This window comes from Pleurodeles waltl, chromosome 10 (assembly GCF_031143425.1).
Source record: "Pleurodeles waltl isolate 20211129_DDA chromosome 10, aPleWal1.hap1.20221129, whole genome shotgun sequence".
In the NCBI taxonomy this organism is placed as follows: domain Eukaryota; kingdom Metazoa; phylum Chordata; class Amphibia; order Caudata; family Salamandridae; genus Pleurodeles; species Pleurodeles waltl.
Window position 1 is genome coordinate 80,353,164 of NC_090449.1, and position 21,389 is coordinate 80,374,552.

At 47.7% G+C, this 21,389-nt stretch overlaps 1 protein-coding gene across 1 annotated transcript in view; it reads right to left on the minus strand.

The window, feature by feature from the left end:
- LOC138262378 (uncharacterized) overlaps nt 1–21,389 on the minus strand; it is a 269,900-nt gene that overhangs the window by 150,052 nt on the left and 98,459 nt on the right. Inside the window, exons 14-16 of the mRNA XM_069212276.1 lie at nt 16,738–16,823; nt 2,083–2,210; nt 152–304 (exon numbers count right to left, since the gene is read on the minus strand). Coding sequence (XP_069068377.1) covers nt 152–304; nt 2,083–2,210; nt 16,738–16,823 — 367 coding nt within the window. The remainder of the gene's footprint in view (nt 1–151; nt 305–2,082; nt 2,211–16,737; nt 16,824–21,389) is intronic.

Sequence of the window (21,389 nt, forward strand, 5' to 3'; positions counted from 1 at the left end):
TCCTGATGCCACAAATTGGAATGATCCATCACAGGACTCCTTACTAAGGGTCCACTGCCTATGGAAATGGAAAATTCCAGGTTGTTCAACCTATTAGGAGTTCTCTTGGCTTGATGCACTCTGGGTCTTGAGCACTGAACACAGAACCTACCTCATACTGTTTTCTTATGATGTCCACTAGTTCCTTGAGGTTACCCATATTAGTGTAATGGGTCAGAAGGATTTCCCATGTTGTACTGTTGATGGCGCTCTTTGGTCGTGTCAGGATGTCAAAAAGTTCTTTGGGCAGCAGGGAGTTTAATTTCTGAAATTCATTAATAGACATAATATCAGTTAAAGGAACTGAAGTGCAGCATAGTGAAGTGTGCAGCGCAGTGTAGAAAATGCAACTAAAATACAAAATGCCCTGTTGACTTTCAGACCACCCACTCCTTTTTAAGAGCAGACCTGAGCATATCCACTTACAGAGATGTGTGTAGGTGATAGCGGCAAGAAGGGTACCATGCTGCTGTGGAGTAGGGAGCATGATTGGAACGCATCATTAATGTTCCAAGTTTTCCTTTTTTACTAATGTTATTAGATAAATACAGATAGAAAACAACGTGGTTCCTGTTTGTCCTAATTTTAAAAAGCAGAAAAATACAGAAAATAAGGCTTCTTTTGCAAGACTCGCCATGTCATTCATGAATTCCAGGTCAACAACTGACAGCAGACTGACAGGCTGGAGAGTTAGAAAATAGCATTAAATTTCCTTAAATAATAGCATATTTATACCTATTGTTTCTATATTGCTAATGTTTTCACGTGGGTTTGTTATGTTACTACATATGAACCCTTAATGTGCTCAAACCTAGCAGACATCAGAGAATTAGTGCACATTCAGTTAAATATACATGAAAATATATGAGTCACAACTTTATTTATTCATAAAAGATCAAAATAAATATATACAAATGCAGAAATGGTGGCTAATAAATAAACATGGATAAATACGGACAGCTATATTAAAAAAATAAACACCATAAAGCCAGGAGCCCTAAACATAATATATACATTTTCTGGGAACAGTTTAAAATAAAATCAGACACTTTTCATCCGAATCCGTTTCGCAAACACAGGCCGATCTTGCAGGTAGAAAGGCTCTTGCAAGGTTTCTACTTTGTTAAATGTATGAGGATTTACCTGTAGGATTTGTGTTTTTTTGAGTTTCAGAGTGTTCTTTCCATAATTCCCCTACGTGTCAAGAATCCTCCTGTTGGTGTGTGTGCTGCTTTACAAATATCAAACTTAAATCAAATGTTATTGTTTTATCCCCAGCTGCTTTCTTTTCTTTTCAGGTACCAATCCAACTCATATCGGTAAAAAAACATAAAGGTGCCCGTATCAATTTGGAGGCATGTGCATTATGGTTCATCCTCCTCCAAAATGACATGGACGGCTACTTTATAAGCTTTTTTTGATTCTTTAGCCGTGCTGGTCATCATCGGGCATGCTGTACAGCACGGCTAAAAAACCTTGATAAAGTAAGTAGGCCCAAAGGCAGGACCTATTGACTTTGCCAATATTTGTTAATTCTGAGCTGATGCGATTCTGACTGGTCCCAAGTGACTGTTGCAACAAAGACATCTCTCATAGTGCTAGTCAGGTGCCAAATAACTAGCACTGATGGAGGAAGGTGCCCTGTCTGTCTTCACAGAGCTCATAGATCTTGGGCAAAGGAAGAGGACACTTGCTCGTGCTCCACACAGCTTTTAGAAGTTGAAAAAATAGTTGTTTCAATTGGTATTCAATAGGCGTGAAGTCTCTGGCAAGGTTGCCAGAAGGCTTGCGCCCACTACCAAAAGAGTGTAGAGTGTTGGTCCATGGACACCCGTCCCATGAAAGTTAGATTGAGATCACCAGTTCATTCCGTACAGGACAAGAAAACATAATGCAGAACATTTGTCTGTTGTAACGATGGTCTGGTTAAACGGGTGATGAAGAAGTGACTAACAAAGATCCAGCTAGTGATATGAGATTTATTAGTAAATAAACTGATGAAGGAAAACAAAAACATGAACGGGGAAGGAAGGACTCTGTCACCTGTGATAGCTTTTCCGTAGGTATCAACGCCACCAGATTCTGAGCCGTCATCTGGTTGGAGAATCCTAAGAAGTATTCATCGAGGAAAACTTTGAAGGAGGCTCCCTTATCACATCTGAGCCCGGAGTCTGATACAAAGATGGAAACAAGTTAATGTGAAATACTTTGGAAACAGATATTTATATAACCATAGAAAAACTGAGAGATTAGGGTACATTTCAACCATGTAATGAAAGACATACTCTACTCAGGTCGGGACCAGGCATATCCCTGAATTTACAAATGAAACAATTAATCTGTGGATATTGTCACTCATGTAGTAGGTACGCTGGGATATCAGTAAAGCTCGAATTTCTATTGCATACTTCTCCCTTAGTCTAATGTTAGTTCAGGGTAACACTTTCCGAGGTACAGCAAAGATGCTGATGGAATGAGGAGGATGAGGTGATTCTCAGAGGAAATATGGCACCAGAATCCCTTATGCAAAATCAAACTTGCAATATCGAACTTTATTTCATAGTTTTACCTTACAGAACCTTAGAACATGGAAAGAGGCTAAATAAATCACTGAATGTTCAATACTGGTCTTTTTACATACATTTACTATTTCGTCGTTGTTAGACCTGACAGCCTTAGGGTAGTCACCCCTAACTTTTTGCCTGCCTCCCTCCATTTTTTTGGACACTGTTTTTGCTGGTTTATAGACTCTGCGCACTTTACCACTGCTAACCAGTGCTAAAGTGCATATGCTCTCTCCCTTAAAACATGGTAACCTGGAATCCTACCTGATTGGACTATTAATTTACTTATAAGTCCCTAGTAAGGTGCACTTTATGTGCATAGGGCTGGTAAATTAAATGCTACTAGTGGGCCTGCAGCACTGGTTGTGCCACCCACTTAAGTAGCCCCTTTTTCCTTGTCTCAGGCCTGCCATTGCAAGGCCTGTGTGTGCAGTTTCACTGCCACCTCGACTTGGCATTTAAAAGTACTTGCCAAGCCTAGAACTCCCCTTTTTCTACATATAAGTCACCCTTAAGGTGTGCCCTAGGTAACCCCTAGGGCAGGGTGCTGTGTAGGTAAAAGGCAGGACATGTACCTGTGTAGTTATATGTCCTGGTAGTGTAAAACTCCTAAATTTGGTTTCACACTACTGAGAGGCCTGCTCCCTTCATAGGCTAACATTAGGGCTGCCCTCATACACTGTTGAAGTGGCAGCTGCTGATCTGAAAGGAGCAGGGAGGTCATATTTAGTATGGCCAGAATGGTAATACAAAGTCCTACTGACTGGTGAAGTCGGATTTAATATTACTATTCTAGAAATGCCACTTTTAGAAAGTGAGCATTTCTTTGCACTTAAATCCTTCTGTGCCTTACAATCCACGTCTGGCTGGGCTTGGTTGACAGCTCCTTGTGCATTCACTCAGACACACCCCAAACACAGGGTACTCAGCCTCACTTGCATACATCTGCATTTTGAATGGGTCTTCCTGGGCTGGGAGGGTGGAGGGTCTGCTCTCACACAAAGGACTGCCACACCCCCTACTGGGACCCTGGCAGACAGGAGTAAACTGAAAGGGGACCTGGTGCACTTCTTAGCCACTCTTTGAAGTCTCCCCCACTTCAAAGGCACATTTGGGTATAAAACAGGGCCTCTGCCCTACCTCATCAGACACTTGCTGGAGAAGAAACCTGAACCAGAAACTACATCCTGCCAAGAAGAACTGCCTGGCTGCTCAAAGGACTCACCTGTCTGCTTTCTACAAAGGACTGCTGTCTTGCTGTTGCCCTGCTGCCTTGCTGAACTCTTGTCTGGCTGTGAAAGTGCTCTCCAAGGGCTTGGATAGAGCTTGCCTCCTGTTCCTTGAAGTCTCAGGACCAAAAAGACTTCTTCCTTTCACTTGGACGCTCCGTGCGCCGAAAATTTCGACGCACAGCTTGTTTCGCGGCGAGAAAAACGCCGCACACCGACGCTGATCAACGCGACGCTCTCGGGACGATCGAGACTTCGACGCACAACCTCGCAAGGACAACGCCGCCCGACTTTCCAGGAGAAATCGACGCGACGCCTACCGTGAACGCGAAACTTTGACGCAAGGCCTCGCAAGGACAACGCCGCCCGACTTCCGAGGAGAAATCGACGCGACGCCTGCCGTGAGACCAAAATTTCGACGCACGGCCTCGCAAGGACAACGCCGCCCGACTTCCAAGGAGAAATCGACGCGACGCCTACCGTGAGATCGAAACTTCGACGCGCAGTCCCGCAGAACGACGCGCAGCCGGAAAACAAGTAGGAGAATCCACGCACAGACCCGGGACATCTGGTAGTCCCCGCGATCCACGAAAAGAGACTGTCTGCGCGCCGGAAAACGACGCCCGACTTCCCCGCGTGGAAAAGAACGACGCAAGTCTTTGTGTGCTGAGGAGAAATCGACGCACACACCCTTTTTCCACGCATCTCTTGTCCTGTGGCCCTCTGAGGAGATTTTCCACCAGAAACCAGGTACTTTGTGCTTGAAAGACACTTTATTGCATTCTAAAGACTTAAGAAACTTTATATCACTTCCCTGTGATATTTCTACAATTTTCCATTGCAACTTTATTCTTTTTGACCTACAATTATCCTGATAAATATTATATATTTTTCTAAACACTGTGTGGTGTATTTTTGTGGTGCTATATGGTGGTATTGTATGATTTATTGCACAAATACTTTACACATTGCCTTCTGAGTTAAGCCTGACTGCTCGTGCCAAGCTACCAGAGGGTGGGCACAGGATAATCTTGGATAGTGTGTGACTTACCCTGACTAGAGTGAGGGATTTTGCTTGGACAGAGGGTAACCTGACTGCCAACCAAAAACCCCATTTCTAACATTGGTGATCAGCGGTGAGGATAGGACTTGTATTTGTGCAGTGACATACAGTAGCTAAGTATCTCACTACCTACCCACAGTTGAAGGTCAACTTGGTTTTTATCTCTTTTTGAAAATCCGTTTTTCCTGACAATTTTCAAAAACTAAATCCTCACTCAACATGTCTCTGACTGGGTCTCAGACAGGGGACTTTGACCTAGTCCAGTTGGATACATACACGGTCAAACAACTAAGAGGATTCTGCAGGGCATTAAGGGTACCCACCCAAGGGGCCTCCAGAAAGGAGGACTTTCAAGTGGCGCTGAGGGCCTGGGCAGAAGCCCATTTAGAGGATGATGAGGAAGGGGAGCCAGAAAATGGCCCCTCAGAAGGATTTTCACTATCTATGGATGGTGTTACCAATGCAATTGTGCACCCTTCCAGACCAGGGAGCAGTGTCTCCATGCAAAGCCTGACCGCAGAGGAAAGGAGAGAGGAAAGGGAGTTCCAATTGCAAATGGCAAAACTGAAAATTGAGGCGCAACAGGAGGAGAGGAGGGCAGAAAGAGAAGCCAAACAAGCTGAGGCTGAAAGAGCAGCCAAACAGATTGAAGCTGAAAGGACAGCCAAACAGATTCAAGCAGAAGCTGAAAGGGCAACCAAACAAGCAGAAGCTAAAAGAGCAGCCAAACAAGTGGAAGCTGAAAGAGCTTTGGCTGAAAAGAAACTATTGTTGGCTCATGAACTGAGTCTCAAGGAGCTGGAGATCAAGGCAAGACAGTCTGAATCCAGCAATAATGGTGGCAGCATACAGACAGGACCTGCTGGAGAAAAGAAGGTTCGTATACCCAAAAATGTGGTGCCCAGTTTTGTGGTGGGAGATGATATAGATAAATGGTTAGCTGCTTATGAAGTAGCACTAAGGGCTCATGAGGTTCCTGAAGGGCAATGGGGGGTAGCTATGTGGGGTTATGTGCCGCCATTGGGGAGGGACACACTTCTCACATTGGATCCACCGGATCAAAACACATACCCACTCCAGAAAGCCACTTTACTTGCCAAGTTTGGGCTGACCCCTGAGGGATACCGTCAGAGGTTCAGGGACAGCACCAAACAAACCACACAAACATGGGTAGATTTCTTTGATTTCTCTAGTAAGGCACTGAATGGATGGGTGCGGGGCAACAAAGTAGCAGATTATAAAGGTTTATATGACTTGATCCTGAGAGAGCATATGCTTAATATTACTTATACCGATTTGCGCCAGCACCTAGTGGATAGTAAGCTGACTGATCCCAGGAAGCTTGCTGAGGAGGCGGACCTCTGGGTTAGCACCAGAGTGTCCAAAAAGGTACCTGGGGGGGACTCCCACAAAGGTGGTCAGGGTTCCCAACAGAAGAAAGAGGGGGGAGATAAACTTACAGATAAGGAACTCTCTAAAGGCCCCCAAAAGAATTCCCAGGGAGGGGGTGGCAACCCTTCCTTTTCCAAATTTGGGAAAAAGCCAGGGACATTTGACAGGTCAGGAAAATCTAGCCCCAAATGCATGGAGTGTTACCAATATGGTCACTACAAAGGCGATCCACAGTGCCCCAAGAGGGCACCGTCCACTACCGGACAGGCACCTGGGTTGACTAGTGTAGCACTCGGGGGGGGAGATGGACCCAACTAGCTTTGGGGAGCAGGTAGAGATTTCCCTAGTGTCCCTGGGAGAAGGAGAAATGGTGCCCAAGGCCCACATGCCCAGAAATACTTCCAAGTACCGGCAGTGGGTCACCATTGATGGGCAGAGGGTGGAGGCTCTGCGTGACACAGGAGCCAGTATGACTACTATCAAGAGTCAGCTGGTGTCAGCAGAGCAGATAGTACCTAATACATTCCACCAGGTCAGAGCCGCTGACAATCGCGAGAGTCACCTACCGGTGGCTCTGGTTCCCTTTGAGTGGGGGGGGGTCTCTGGTACTCTGAAAGTAGCTGTGAGTCCTGCCATGCCTGTAGATTGTCTGTTAGGCAATGACCTTGAGCACACTGCTTGGAAAGAAGTGGAGCTCAGGTCTCACCTGGAGATGTTAGGGTTACCTGAGTGGGTCTGCATGACCACACGGTCCATGGCTGACCGAGAGGGAAGTCAAGGGCATCTGGAGCCTGGAACGATGGCCCAGAGAGCTGCCAGGAGGAGGGACCAGGGGTGCGGGAAACCGGCCCCCGCTGTTCCCACAGTGGCTGACGGGGCTCCTGAGGAGGAGGCTTCCGAGCCAACTGGGGAAGACATCGCCGCCCTAGGTGACTTACCTGAGCTTGCTGGCTGGCAAGTTGAGGGTGGACCCACCAGGGAGGAATTCTGCAAGGCGCAGAAAGAATGTCCCACTCTAGAAGGGTTGAGGAAACAAGCCTCAAACCAGGCAGCCGGCGACGCCTCTGGCAATCACCACCTATATTGGGAGAATGATCTCCTCTACAGTGAGCCTAAGGTTCCGGGCTTTGGGGCAGCACGTATGCTGGTGGTCCCCCAATGTTACCGAACCTTCCTACTGGGTCTGGCTCACGACATTCCCCTGGCAGGACATTTGGGGCAGGGCAAGACCTTTAACAGGCTTGTCACCCACTTTTATTGGCCCAAAATGAGGACACACTCAGACAAGTTCTGCAGATCCTGTCCTACCTGCCAGGCCAGTGGTAAAGCAGGAAAAAGGGTTAAAACCCCCCTGATTCCACTTCCTGTCGTTGGCACCCCCTTTGAAAGGGTGGGCATCGACATTGTTGGTCCCTTGGACCCCAAAACTGCCTTAGGCAACAGGTTCATCCTGGTTTTGGTGGACCATGCCACCCGTTACCCAGAGGCAATCCCTCTAAGGACAGTAACTGCACCGGTGGTGGCCAGAACCCTGATGGGGATATTTACCCGTGTGGGATTCCCCAAGGAAATAGTGTCTGACAGAGGCACTAACTTGATGTCTGCATACATGAAGTCTCTGTGGGATGCGTGTGGTGTAACTTACAAGTTCACCACACCCTATCACCCCCAGACGAACGGTCTTGTGGAGAGATTCAACAAGACCCTGAAAGGCATGATTGGTGGCCTCCCTGAGGCCATGAGGCGTAAGTGGGACGTCCTCTTACCATGCCTTCTCTTTGCTTACAGAGAGGTCCCCCAGAGAGGGGTAGGGTTCAGTCCCTTTGAACTTCTCTATGGGTACCCTGTCAGGGGACCCTTAAGCATTGTCCAGGAGGGATTGGAGAAAGCTCCAAAGACACCCCCTCAGGATGTGGTCAGCTATATGTTGGCCCTCCGCAACCAGATGACCTGCTTCTGGAAAGAAGCCCAAGATAACCTTGAGGCCAGTCAAGAGGTGATGAAACAATGGTATGACCAGAAGGCCACCCTGGTAGAGTTTCAACCTGGAGACAAAGTGTGGGTAATGGAGCCAGTAGAGCCCAGAGCTCTCCAGGACCGCTGGTCTGGCCCATTTGAAATAAAGGAGCGGAAAGGGGAGGCCACTTACCTAGTGGACCTCAAAACCCCTAGGAATCCCCTAAGGGTGCTCCATGTGAACCGACTAAAAGCTCATTTTGAGAGGTCGGAGATCAACATGCTTCTGGTCACAGATGAAGGAACGGAAGAGGAGAGTGAACCTCTCCCTGACCTCCTCTCTGCCCAAGAAGGTGATGGGTCAGTAAGCGGGGTCATTCTGTCTGACTCCCTGACTCTAAATCAGAAAGGAGACTGTTATGAGCTGTTGGAGCAGTTCTCCCCCCTGTTCTCCCTTACTCCTGGGCTGACCCACCTCTGTGTTCATGATATTGACACCGGTGACAGTCTCCCTGTGAAAAACAAAATTGACAGGTTGTCGGATAAGGTGAAGGCCAGCATCAAGGAGGAGGTCTCCAAGATGTTGACTCTAGGGGTCATTGAGAAATCCAGTAGTCCCTGGGCCAGCCCAGTGGTATTGGTCCCTAAGGCTACTGCCCCAGGTGCGAAGCCAGAACTCCGGTTCTGTGTGGACTACCGGGGTCTCAACTCAGTCACACGGACTGATGCTCAACCCATCCCCCGAGCTGATGAGCTCGTGGACAGGCTAGGCGCTGCCAAGTTCCTGAGTACGTTTGATCTTACTTCAGGGTACTGGCAGATCGGCCTAACTGAGGGGGCCAAGGAAAGATCCGCATTTTCAACCCCGGATGGCCATTACCAGTTCCGGGTGATGCCGTTTGGGTTGAAAAATGCCCCCGCTACCTTCCAACGGTTGGTTAACGGGGTCCTAGCTGGCAAGGATGCCTTCTGTGCAGCCTACCTGGATGACATAGCTGTCTACAGTTCCAGCTGGGAGGAACACCTGCTTCACCTCAAGGAGGTGCTTCAGGCCCTGCAACAGGCAGGCCTGACCATCAAGGCCAGTAAGTGCCAGATTGGGCAGGGTTCCGTGGTGTACTTAGGACACCTAGTGGGTGGTGGCAAGGTGCAGCCACTCCAGGCCAAGATTGAAACTATCAAGGCCTGGCAACCACCCCGAACACAGACGGAGGTGAGAGCCTTTCTAGGCCTCACAGGATACTACCGCCGATTTGTCAAGGGCTATGGTACCATTGTAACACCCTTGACAGAACTCACTTCCAAGAAGCAACCTAAGTTGGTGAATTGGACAGAGGCTTGTCAGAAAGCCTTTGACGCCCTGAAGGAAGCCATGTGCACGGCCCCCGTACTCATGGCCCCTGACTACTCCCAGGAATTTATCGTGCAAACAGACGCTTCAGAGCATGGCATAGGGGCAGTCCTAGCACAGCTGAATGAGGAGGGCAGAGATCAACCGGTAGTCTTTATTAGCAGAAGGCTATTACCACGGGAACAGAGGTGGAGTGCTATTGAACGAGAAGCTTTTGCTGTGGTCTGGGCACTGAAGAAGCTAAGACCCTACCTGTTTGGGACTCACTTCCTGGTTCAGACAGACCACAGGCCCCTCAGATGGCTCATGCAGATGAGGGGTGAGAATCCAAAACTCTTGAGGTGGTCCATTTCCCTACAGGGGATGGACTTTACGGTGGAACATCGCCCAGGGGTTGACCACGCCAATGCTGATGGTCTCTCCAGGTACTTCCGCCTTAGCGACGAGAGCTCCCAGGAGGTCGGGTAGCTCTCCCCACATTCAGCTGGGGGGGACACATGTTAGACCTGACAGCCTTAGGGTAGTCACCCCTAACTTTTTGCCTGCCTCCCTCCATTTTTTTGGACACTGTTTTTGCTGGTTTATAGACTTTGCGCACTTTACCACTGCTAACCAGTGCTAAAGTGCATATGCTCTCTCCCTTAAAACATGGTAACCTGGAATCCTACCTGATTGGACTATTCATTTACTTATAAGTCCCTAGTAAGGTGCACTTTATGTGCATAGGGCTGGTAAATTAAATGCTACTAGTGGGCCTGCAGCACTGGTTGTGCCACCCACTTAAGTAGCCCCTTTTTCCTTGTCTCAGGCCTGCCATTGCAAGGCCTGTGTGTGCAGTTTCACTGCCACCTCGACTTGGCATTTAAAAGTACTTGCCAAGCCTAGAACTCCCCTTTTTCTACATATAAGTCACCCTTAAGGTGTGCCCTAGGTAACCCCTAGGGCAGGGTGCTGTGTAGGTAAAAGGCAGGACATGTACCTGTGTAGTTATATGTCCTGGTAGTGTAAAACTCCTAAATTCGGTTTCACACTACTGAGAGGCCTGCTCCCTTCATAGGCTAACATTAGGGCTGCCCTCATACACTGTTGAAGTGGCAGCTGCTGATCTGAAAGGAGCAGGGAGGTCATATTTAGTATGGCCAGAATGGTAATACAAAGTCCTACTGACTGGTGAAGTCGGATTTAATATTACTATTCTAGAAATGCCACTTTTAGAAAGTGAGCATTTCTTTGCACTTAAATCCTTCTGTGCCTTACAATCCACGTCTGGCTGGGCTTGGTTGACAGCTCCTTGTGCATTCACTCAGACACACCCCAAACACAGGGTACTCAGCCTCACTTGCATACATCTGCATTTTGAATGGGTCTTCCTGGGCTGGGAGGGTGGAGGGTCTGCTCTCACACAAAGGACTGCCACACCCCCTACTGGGACCCTGGCAGACAGGAGTAAACTGAAAGGGGACCTGGTGCACTTCTTAGCCACTCTTTGAAGTCTCCCCCACTTCAAAGGCACATTTGGGTATAAAACAGGGCCTCTGCCCTACCTCATCAGACACTTGCTGGAGAAGAAACCTGAACCAGAAACTACATCCTGCCAAGAAGAACTGCCTGGCTGCTCAAAGGACTCACCTGTCTGCTTTCTACAAAGGACTGCTGTCTTGCTGTTGCCCTGCTGCCTTGCTGAACTCTTGTCTGGCTGTGAAAGTGCTCTCCAAGGGCTTGGATAGAGCTTGCCTCCTGTTCCTTGAAGTCTCAGGACCAAAATTTTGACGCACAGCTTGTTTTGCGGCGAGAAAAACGCCGCACACCGACGCTGATCAACGCGACGCTCTCGGGACGATCGAGACTTCGACGCACAACCTCGCAAGGACAACGCCGCCCGACTTTCCAGGAGAAATCGACGCGACGCCTACCGTGAACGCGAAACTTTGACGCACGGCCTCGCAAGGACAACGCCGCCCGACTTCCGAGGAGAAATCGACGCGACGCCTACCGTGAGATCGAAACTTCGACGCGCAGTCCCGCAGAACGACGCGCAGCCGGAAAACAAGTAGGAGAATCCACGCACAGACCCGGGACATCTGGTAGTCCCCGCGATCCACGAAAAGAGACTGTCTGCGCGCCGGAAAACGACGCCCGACTTCCCCGCGTGGAAAAGAACGACGCAAGTCTTTGTGTGCTGAGGAGAAATCGACGCACACACCCTTTTTCCACGCATCTCTTGTCCTGTGGCCCTCTGAGGAGATTTTCCACCAGAAACCAGGTACTTTGTGCTTGAAAGACACTTTATTGCATTCTAAAGACTTAAGACACTTTATATCACTTCCCTGTGATATTTCTACAATTTTCCATTGCAACTTTATTCTTTTTGACCTACAATTATCCTGATAAATATTATATATTTTTCTAAACACTGTGTGGTGTATTTTTGTGGTGCTATATGGTGGTATTGTATGATTTATTGCACAAATACTTTACACATTGCCTTCTGAGTTAAGCCTGGCTTCTCGTGCCAAGCTACCAGAGGGTGGGCACAGGATAATCTTGGATAGTGTGTGACTTACCCTGACTAGAGTGAGGGATTTTGCTTGGACAGAGGGTAACCTGACTGCCAACCAAAAACCCAATTTCTAACAGTCGTCCAGCACATTTGTGGGAACTTGTCCCACGCATACATAACCATTTTGGAGACAGCACATTTTTTAATTTCACTTGTGAGTCTCCTACCTCAATTCCCAACTTGTGACCCCTTATTATTTAGAGTTAAACTGTCACTGAGAGTGCTTTTTCATTTACTATGCTTATTTTTTGGGGGAATATGACTGTCCTTGCCATCCAGGTTGTCTTTTCTAAAAGGGCAAACAAGTTTATATTAATCTTTTGAATTAATTTGTAAATTAAACTATCAATCAATCAATCAAGTACTTGTAAAGCGCGGCTATTCACTCATTAGGGTCTGAAGACGCTGGGAGGGGGGAACATTAAATGAAGGTCAACGGGGATCAGGTGAAGAGCCAGGTTTTGAGGTCCTTTCCGAATTGAGAAAGCGTGGGAGATCTTCTGAGGTGGATCGGGAGGGAGTTCCAGGTCTTGGCGGCGTGGTGGAAGAAGGACCTTCCCCAGCCTGTGGCCTTCCGGATGCATGGGATGGAAGCGAGGGCGAGGTCTTCGGAGCGGAGGTGCCTGGTGGGCGTGTAGATGTGGAGTCTTTGGTTGAGGTATTCTGGTCCAGCGTTGTGGAGGGCTTTGTATGTATTAGTTGATAGTCTTTCTTTATCTGTCTGGAGGTGTGTCTCAGGGCTGGACTTGTATTTTGCAGCCCCTACTCTGTCTCATTTATGTTGTTTACATTTTTGTATTGTGTAAGCAGCCATATGCACATAGAGACACAATCAAACATTTCCTCAACCTGGGAGTCATATTTGCATGACAGTGTGAAGCTTCACTCTGATCTGCCCTGGTATTCTCACAGATTAGTTCTTTTCTTGGCACTTGGAATCTTCATCTGAAGCCTTCTCCTGCATCAGTCATCAGTACAGTGCCATACACCCACTGCAGAATGCTAGGGTGAATGCTGATTTGCAAGAACTGAAGTGTAGTTATTGTTGAAAACTTTGAGGTTCTTACCCGGTATTCCTCAATCACTGGCTCCATCAAGGCAGCCTTCAGCAGCAGAGCACCAGCCTGAAAAGTTCATGTTTCAACCGTTTTCAGACACAGAGCAGCGGAGGTTCTGTTTTTATACTGGCATTCAAGGTGATCTAGAGCTTGGAACATTCAAAGCTCACTTATATAGTGCCCTGTTTCTGCCAATCAAGGTCCCTGAGTGCAATGTAGAGGGGAGCCAGATGTTTCCAGTAGAAAGATCCAAGGTGCAAAATGCCTTGTGAAAGGTAGACTACTTTTAAACTAGAACCTCAGCTCCCTGTAGATTGCCTCCCAGGCAGGCTTTCCATAGTTACATTCCATGCTATTTAGGCATTGTTTGGCTGCTTGATTTTGTAGTCTTTGCAATTTGTATACGAGCTCACTGTAGACTATGTTACAATAGTAGAGCTGCATCATCAAAAGATACCTTATACTTTAACAACCATGATGATTAGGTTAGAAGGATTTTCCTAAACGACAACAGCTTTACATTTACTTTTTTGACTAGATATATGGTGCAAATTATATATTTAGTTCATGAAAATATCCTTATAGTTCTTGTTTTAGATTAAATGGTGTGAGGTCAATAAACTTGTTAAACCATTCAAAAGGAAGCTGTCGTGGCCTAAACGTCCCACAATCCCTGATTTACTCCATTCATGATCAGGAAGTGTTTCTCCCTTCTACTGGGATGAGTAATACAGGCAGTATATGATGTTTGCCTGGCTTCCTGGTTTGTTACTCAAACAAATATGAATTTGGGTTTTACCTGAATACATTTAAAAGCAAATCTGATAAAGCTCAAATAGGTATACCCAGGGGAGCATGCAAATCATGAATGAGTGGGATCAAATACAGAATTCGTTTGAAACTCGGCAATTTTCTCATAATATTGATGAATGAGTGTACCCTTGCTAGCTTCAGTTGTAAGAGAAGCATTAAATCAAACGTCAGACTATAGCAAGCACCCACATGCATTTCTTGAGTTTTTCCAGCAGTCTGTCATGATCTGTGGTTTCTCATTCCGCTGTAAACTCATTCAGTACCAGAGCAGAAAGTTATTTTAAGGACATGTACCTCAAATTGCTTCCAGTGTACATTAAGCAAGAAGGTGCATTACTATTAAGGGAATGCAAACAAGATTTCTGTCCCTAGAACATGCCATAATCCTCATTTGCAGACTATGAGTACCAGTAGCATCCTCGCTGGTCTGTTGCTTCTCACAAAACAATGGCTGCCCCTCTGGTTGCAAAGGGATTGGTTCTTTTTCATGTAGAGGAAGAAGGGTGGTAGCCAATCAAAATCGCTGACTTCTCTTTGAAATGCAGAATATCCTAAAGATATCAGCGGAAGTCACAGGATGTTCAACCTTCATTGCTGGGCGCTCTCGGTCTGAGGCCTCGGGGTCACATTTAGTGGGCAACCAGAACTTGCACCTTATGGGTGAATATAGCACTGGTCAGCTACCAGGGCCTGACCTCCAGGCTGTGCTCCTCACCTTCCACAGCTGGCCAAACACTGCTGGCAAAGCACTAGCACCCAACTCATCAGCAGGACCTGGCCTCTGTAACTGCATGTGGTCGTGTGCAGAGGGAGTGCCTGCAGGGCCTTCTGCAGTGTGCAGAACCCAGCTCCCATGGGTTGCCAACATCAGCAACACACAGGGGGTCATTCCGACCCTGGTGGTTAATGACTGCCAGGGCCGGGGACCGCGGAAGCACCGCCAACAGGCTGGCGGTGCTTCCTGGGCCATTCTGACCGCGGCGGTAAAGCCGCGGTCAGAAAAGGGGAACAGGCGGTTTCCCGCCGGTTTACCCCTGGCCCAGGGAATCCATGGGGATTCTGACCCCCTTCCCGCCATCCTGTTCCTGGCGGTGTTTACCGCCAGGAACAGGATGGCGGGAACGGGTGTCGTGGGGCCCCTGGGGGCCCCTGCACTGCCCATGCCATTGGCATGGGCAGTGCAGGGGCCCCATTAGGATTTTCAGGGTCTGCTTTGCAGACACTGAAAATTGCGACGGGTGCCACTGCACCCGTCGCACCCCTACAACTCCGCCGGCTCTATTTGGAGCTGGCTTCATTGTTGCAGGGGGTTTCCCGCTGGGCCGGCGGGCGGCCTTCTGGCGGTCGCCCGCCGGCCCAGCGGGAAAGCCAGAATGGCCGCTGCGGTCTTTTGACCGTGGTGCGGTCATTCGGCGGTTCCCTCCAGGCGGGCGGCTCCCACCGCCCGCCGGGGTCAGAATGACCCCCACAATCTATTGCTGTGGGGATTGGGAGCTGGCTGCAACGCCTGTTCTAAAGCCAGGCCCTGCGCTGAGCACTCTGCTGCACAGCAGAGGTTGGCTTTAAGCCCAAGTCTCTGATCAGTTTATGCACCCAACTCTCCACAAGTGGCCAATACCAGGAGCCCATGGGCTTTAGCCGTGGACTGAGAAGGATGGTTGCAGGACCTGGCCTTTGGCCAGGCTCTAAACTCAACAATCAAACAATACCCACAGCACAGAGCCTTTGGTGATGCACAGCAGGTTGTTGCCACAGATTCTGGTCTCCAGCAAGGCCCTGCACTCAACCCACTGAAGGCTGTCAAACCCCTCTGCCCACAGCCTTTCGCCTTGTGCAAAGGGGTTCACTGCATAACCTAGCCATGCCCTGAACCCAATCCTCTGCAGGCAGCCAACACTGCTGGGTGCACCCTTAGGCCTTGTGTAGTCAGGTTGACCACATGACCATGATGACTCTGGCCAGCTTATGGGTGAAGACTGTGCATAGCACTGTTCAACTACCAGGGGCTGACCTCCAGTCTGTGCCCCTTACCTTCCACAGCTGGCAAAACATTGCTGGCACAGCACTAGCAACCAACTCACCCAACTTTCCTGAACAACCATCACTTGCTGTGCATGGGTTTTGGTCATGTGCTGCAAGTTTGTGTCACAGGGAATAGAGCATGTGTGTTATTTTTATTTACGATTTGTGAGAGTTTTGACTTGGCAAAAAGTGATGGGTCGAATATCACTGGGATGTACAATTGACATGTTGAAAAGTAAAGGCAAATTTGCAGCTGACTAATTATTTCCACTCCAGTGTGTATTGGGCCGCAATCTGCAAGAGCCATATAGCAGCAGCAACAGCACATCATTTAAAGTGCAAAGTAATAGATATGATTTCCACAACAAGGAAAACATACTGTAAAGCATAAGCTAAACACCACCTACGAACGTAGACATGGTTTGACCTGTTAACAATACAGAAGGACCATCCGAAATGCTCATCACAGTCAAATGACTCTCAAATAACAGCTACAGGTACAACTAAGACAAAACTATTAGAACACATGAACAATAAGGTAGAATGCACTGGGATGGAAGCTCCTATTGTAAATTTCTCAGAACATGAAGGTTAACGAACTGTCCAATGACCTAAAGATACCTAAAGAAGTTTCCTGAGATACCACAGATTCCTCAAGTGATTGGTAACATTCACAAAAACATATTTTACCATGGTGAAAGGTCAGCAGATACTGGACGTTGAATTGTTCCTGGTCGATGGTAAATTGACTGTCTGTTCTATTCATAATGAAAGCCCTGTAAAGATAATAAAAAGACAATATGTAACTGTTAGCATATTAAAATTCGCTATAGTGACTGCACAATTATTTGCTTCTTTTTATCTAATTTGGTGGTGCTCTGCATTTAGAAATACTGAAAAAAACAGTAGACTTTTATCACGTGTAATTTACTGAGTATGGTAAAGTTCACGCAATCGACGGTTTCCCTAAAAATGGTGCATAACATGCAGATTTGTGGCACTTTCTGCTCTAAAATCCATGTGTCTCAGTATATAACTGGACTTCTTAGCCCATTAAGTTTTGGCAGATTTGATCTGTTAAATTTCGCATAGGAACATGGGCTTTATTTCACCTCGTAAGTCACCCCTAATCAGCTGTTCGCTCCTTTCGTGGCCAGGGATGTGGATTCCGGCCACATCTATACCTGCACAGCCACCTTGCCATGCACGCCTCCTAGCCTCTTTTTGATGGAGGACGCATTACCCACAGACTTTGTGGGTTGGGTAGCCAGTGGTCAGGTCAGTCCACCCCTCCCCCAGCAGCCGCAGCCTCATTCTCCAAACCCTCCTAATCTGCCCTCTTACCATCATGGATAACTAATAGGCAGCAGGATTCTGCATCACCTGCCATACTGGCAGTCCATATCAATGGACAGGTGTGTTTTGCAGATTATCCAAAAGGGCTACTCCTTCCCCTTCGTGACTACTCCTCCCCCATTCTACCAACTTGCAACAGACTGATGGAAGATCATCTATCCCTTCTCCACCAGGAAGTGTCACCTTTCTTGCCCAACAGAGCCATAGGGATGAAGCCAATGCCAGAAGTAGGTCGTGGTTGCTATCCCTGCTACTTTCTGGTGCCCAAAAAGGATGGAAACCTTAATCCTATCCTATCCTATTGACCTGTGCCTTCTCAATTTCTTCCTCTTGTAGGATACACAGGCAATACCTGTGGTGCACAGTGGGCCACAAGCACTTTCAATTCGCTGTGTTCCCCTTTGGCCTTACCAGTGCTCCTCGGCTGTTCGCCAGATGAAGGTGGTGGTTGCAGCTCATCTGTGGAGATCAGGGGTGCCAGTCTTTCCCTATCTCATCTATGGGCAGTTGAAGGCAGGCTCGCCCCAGGCTGTCATCTCCCACCTCCAGACTACGGCAGACGTCCTCCATTCGCTGAGGTTCATTATCAACATGCTGAAGTCACACCTGACTTCCTTTCAGACACTCCCTTTCATTGGAGCTGTTTTGAACATGGTTCAGTTTCTGGCTTATCCTCCTGAACAGCGTGTCCAGGATATTCAGGCTCTAATACCAATGTTTCAGCCTCCATCCTGGATTTTAGTGAGACTGACTCTGAGGCTGCTGGCACTTATGGCCTTCTGCATCCTTCTGGTGACACTTCCCTATTGGTATATGCAGCCTCTGCAGTAGAACCTGAAGTGCCAGTGGGCGCAGCATCAGGGGAATCTCTCTGACATGGTTGAGATCTCAGAAGTAAAATCTGCATGGGTGGCTAATGAACTGTGAGTGGGTCATTCATTCCCTTCCCCAACCAGATCTGACAGTAGTGACAGATGCGTCACTCCTGGGATGGGGGGGGTCATCTGACAGAGGTGGAGATTGGAGGCATCTGGTCTCCATCAAAATCCAGATTCCACATCAACCTGTTGGCGCTCCGAGTGAACCGATTGGCATTGAAAGCCTTTCTACCCTTTATCAAGGGCAGGCTAGTGCAAGTGTTCACAGACAACACCACTACAATGTGGTACTGCAACAAACAGGGCAGGGTAGGGATGTGGCCCCTTTTTCAAGAAGCCCTACATCTCTGGACATGGCTGGAAAATCAGGGCCTATCCCTGTTGGTTCAACACCAGTCGGGCTCTCTGACCGCCAGAGCAGCCAAACTCAGCTGAATCAGTAATGGCATCCCCATCCAGAGGTGGTGCAAGGTCTTTTAGCCTTGGTTGGAAAATGATCTGTTCACCACCGCAGAGAACACACAATGTCAGCAGTTCTGTGTGCTAGAGTTTACAAAGTAGCTCTCGCTCTAAGACGCTTTTTGTCTCAGATGGAGCTCAGGCATCCTGTACCCTTTTCCACCCAACAATTCTTGCCTAGAGTTTTTCAAGAAGATCACAAATGAACTGGCCCACGTCATTTTCGTCGCTCCAGACTGGGCACAGAGAGTTTGGTATCCAGAGTTATTGAGCATAGCCATCGATCCTTTGATCAGGCTGCTCCTTCGAGAGGATCTTCTGTCACAGAAGCAGGCGAGGATGCTCCACCTGAACCTGTCCACTCGTCGCCTTCTTGCATGGAGATTGAGCGACAACAGATGACAGCTTTTGACCTCCCTCCCGAAGTCTGTGACACTATCTTGGCAGCCAAGCATCCCTCCATCAGGACGTATACGCCTGCATTGGGAAAAATGTGTGGCATGATCTACAGAAAAACAGATTGATCCCTTTCCTGCTCCCTTTTCCCAAGTTCTCTTTTTCATTTGTTGTCTTGCCCAGCTCTCCTCTGGGCACTCTCAAGGGATATCTCTCAGCTATCTCTACTTTTTTGCGATTGCCCGATAGCGATCCTTCTTCAAATCCCCTATTGTAAATAGGTTCTTGAAAGTTCAAAACTTTTTTTTCACTTTCTTCTTTTATTATGCCCTAGTGGGACTTCAATCTGGTCCTCACATTTCTTATGTGTGCTCCCTTTGAGCCTCTGCACAACTATCCACTCAGGCTCCTTGCCATCAAGATGGCTTTTCTTGCAGCTATAACATCTGCCCGGAGGGTCAGTAAACTTCAGGCTTTGCCACCCAAGCCTTCCTGCTTGAACATCTACCCAGACAAACTGGTACTTTGTACAAGGGCCTCTTTTCTCCCAAAAGTGGTCACTGCCTTTCATGTAGACCAATCCATCACTCTGCCAACTTTTTACGATCTGCCTCATCCCTCCAAGGAAGAGAAGTAACTTCACTATCTGTACCCAAAAAGAGAGTTGTCGTTCTACCTTGACCGCGCAAGAGAGTGCTGGATGGATGGCCAACTCTTTGTGGAGTATATCGGAGTGAAGAAAGGATGGGTTGTGCAGAAGCTGATCATCTCTGGATGGATAGTGCTCTTTATCAAGATCTGCACGCATTGGCTAAAAAGCAACCCCCTGAGGAGCTTGTGTGCTCACTCCATCGGAGTGAAGGGTGCAACGACTGTGTTAGAACCCGGAGTTACGGTCCTGGACATATGGCAGGCAGCAACATGGGCCTCTTTGAACACTTTCACAAAGTACTACTGCTAGAGGGGATGGGGGGGGCGTAGTGTGTGAATAAATAAATAAATAAATAAACACTTACCTTCGAGGTGTCTCCCCTCCATCCTCTTGATGTTCCTGGGTGCACACCATCATGACAGCAGCATGGTTATTGGTCTGAGTGGCCTGCTTCGCCGCTCAGGCTGGGAGCCTGTTCATGTTCTCCACTCGGCTGTTCAATACAGCCGGGTAGAGAAAATGCAAAGTGCGCATATCTGTTTGGCCGGCCCAACACAGCCGGGCAAGCAGACATGCGCACTCATTGTTTTGCATATCCCTCGTCCATCTCCCTCCCTACAGCCCCATCCCACCCCGCTCCTTACACCCAGGAAAAATAAAATGATAATTACGTATCGTACGTTATTATAATTTTAATTGTCTATTTTTCAAAATCCAGTGGGGCGACGCTCCTCCGCCTTAGTGGAGGAGCCGCCCCTGGGGCATACACATATAACTATAAACACCAATCCATTGGTTTACGTCTAAACTACAGTTCTAACTCCCAACTCATTAATTTAATTATTTAATCTACCAATAAATGCTGCAAAGCCATCTTATTTGCACCCTATATTTTCATGAACTTCTTAATATCTTGTATCCCTCCCTGTTACCTCTGTCTTATGATATTTACATGAGGCTTCCATTTCAAATTTGTATTGAATATAAATAATTTTTACAAATAGGCTACAATATTATTTATCCAATGTTAGACTTTTCATCCTTGGCGTGGTCTCCTTTAACTTTTTGCCTCTGTTCCCCAGGTTGTTGATGTGTGCTGGACTCTAATTTTACTGTTTTTGTTACTCTGGGCACTTTACCACTGCTAACCAGTGCTAAAGTGCAAGTGCTCCTTTACAAAATATGTATGTAATTGGCTTATCCATGATTGGCATATTTGATTTACTAGTAAGTCCCTAGTAAAGTGACCCAGAGGTGCCAGGGCCTGTAAATCAAATGCTACTAGTGGGCCTGCAGCACTGGTTGTGCCACCCAATTTAGTAGCTCTGTAATCATGTCTCAGACCTGCCACTGCAGTGTCTGTGTGTGCAGTTTTAACTGTAAATTTGGCTTGGCAAGTGTACCCACTTGCCAGGCCTAAACCTTCCCTTTTCCTACATATAAGACACCCCTAAGGTAGGCCCTAGGTAGCCCCAAGGGCAGAGTGCAGTGTATGGTTAAGGTAGGACATATAGTAATGTGGTTTATATGTCCTGACAGTGAAATATCGCTAAATTTGTTTTTCAGTGTTGCAAGGCCTGTCCATCTCATACGTTAACATG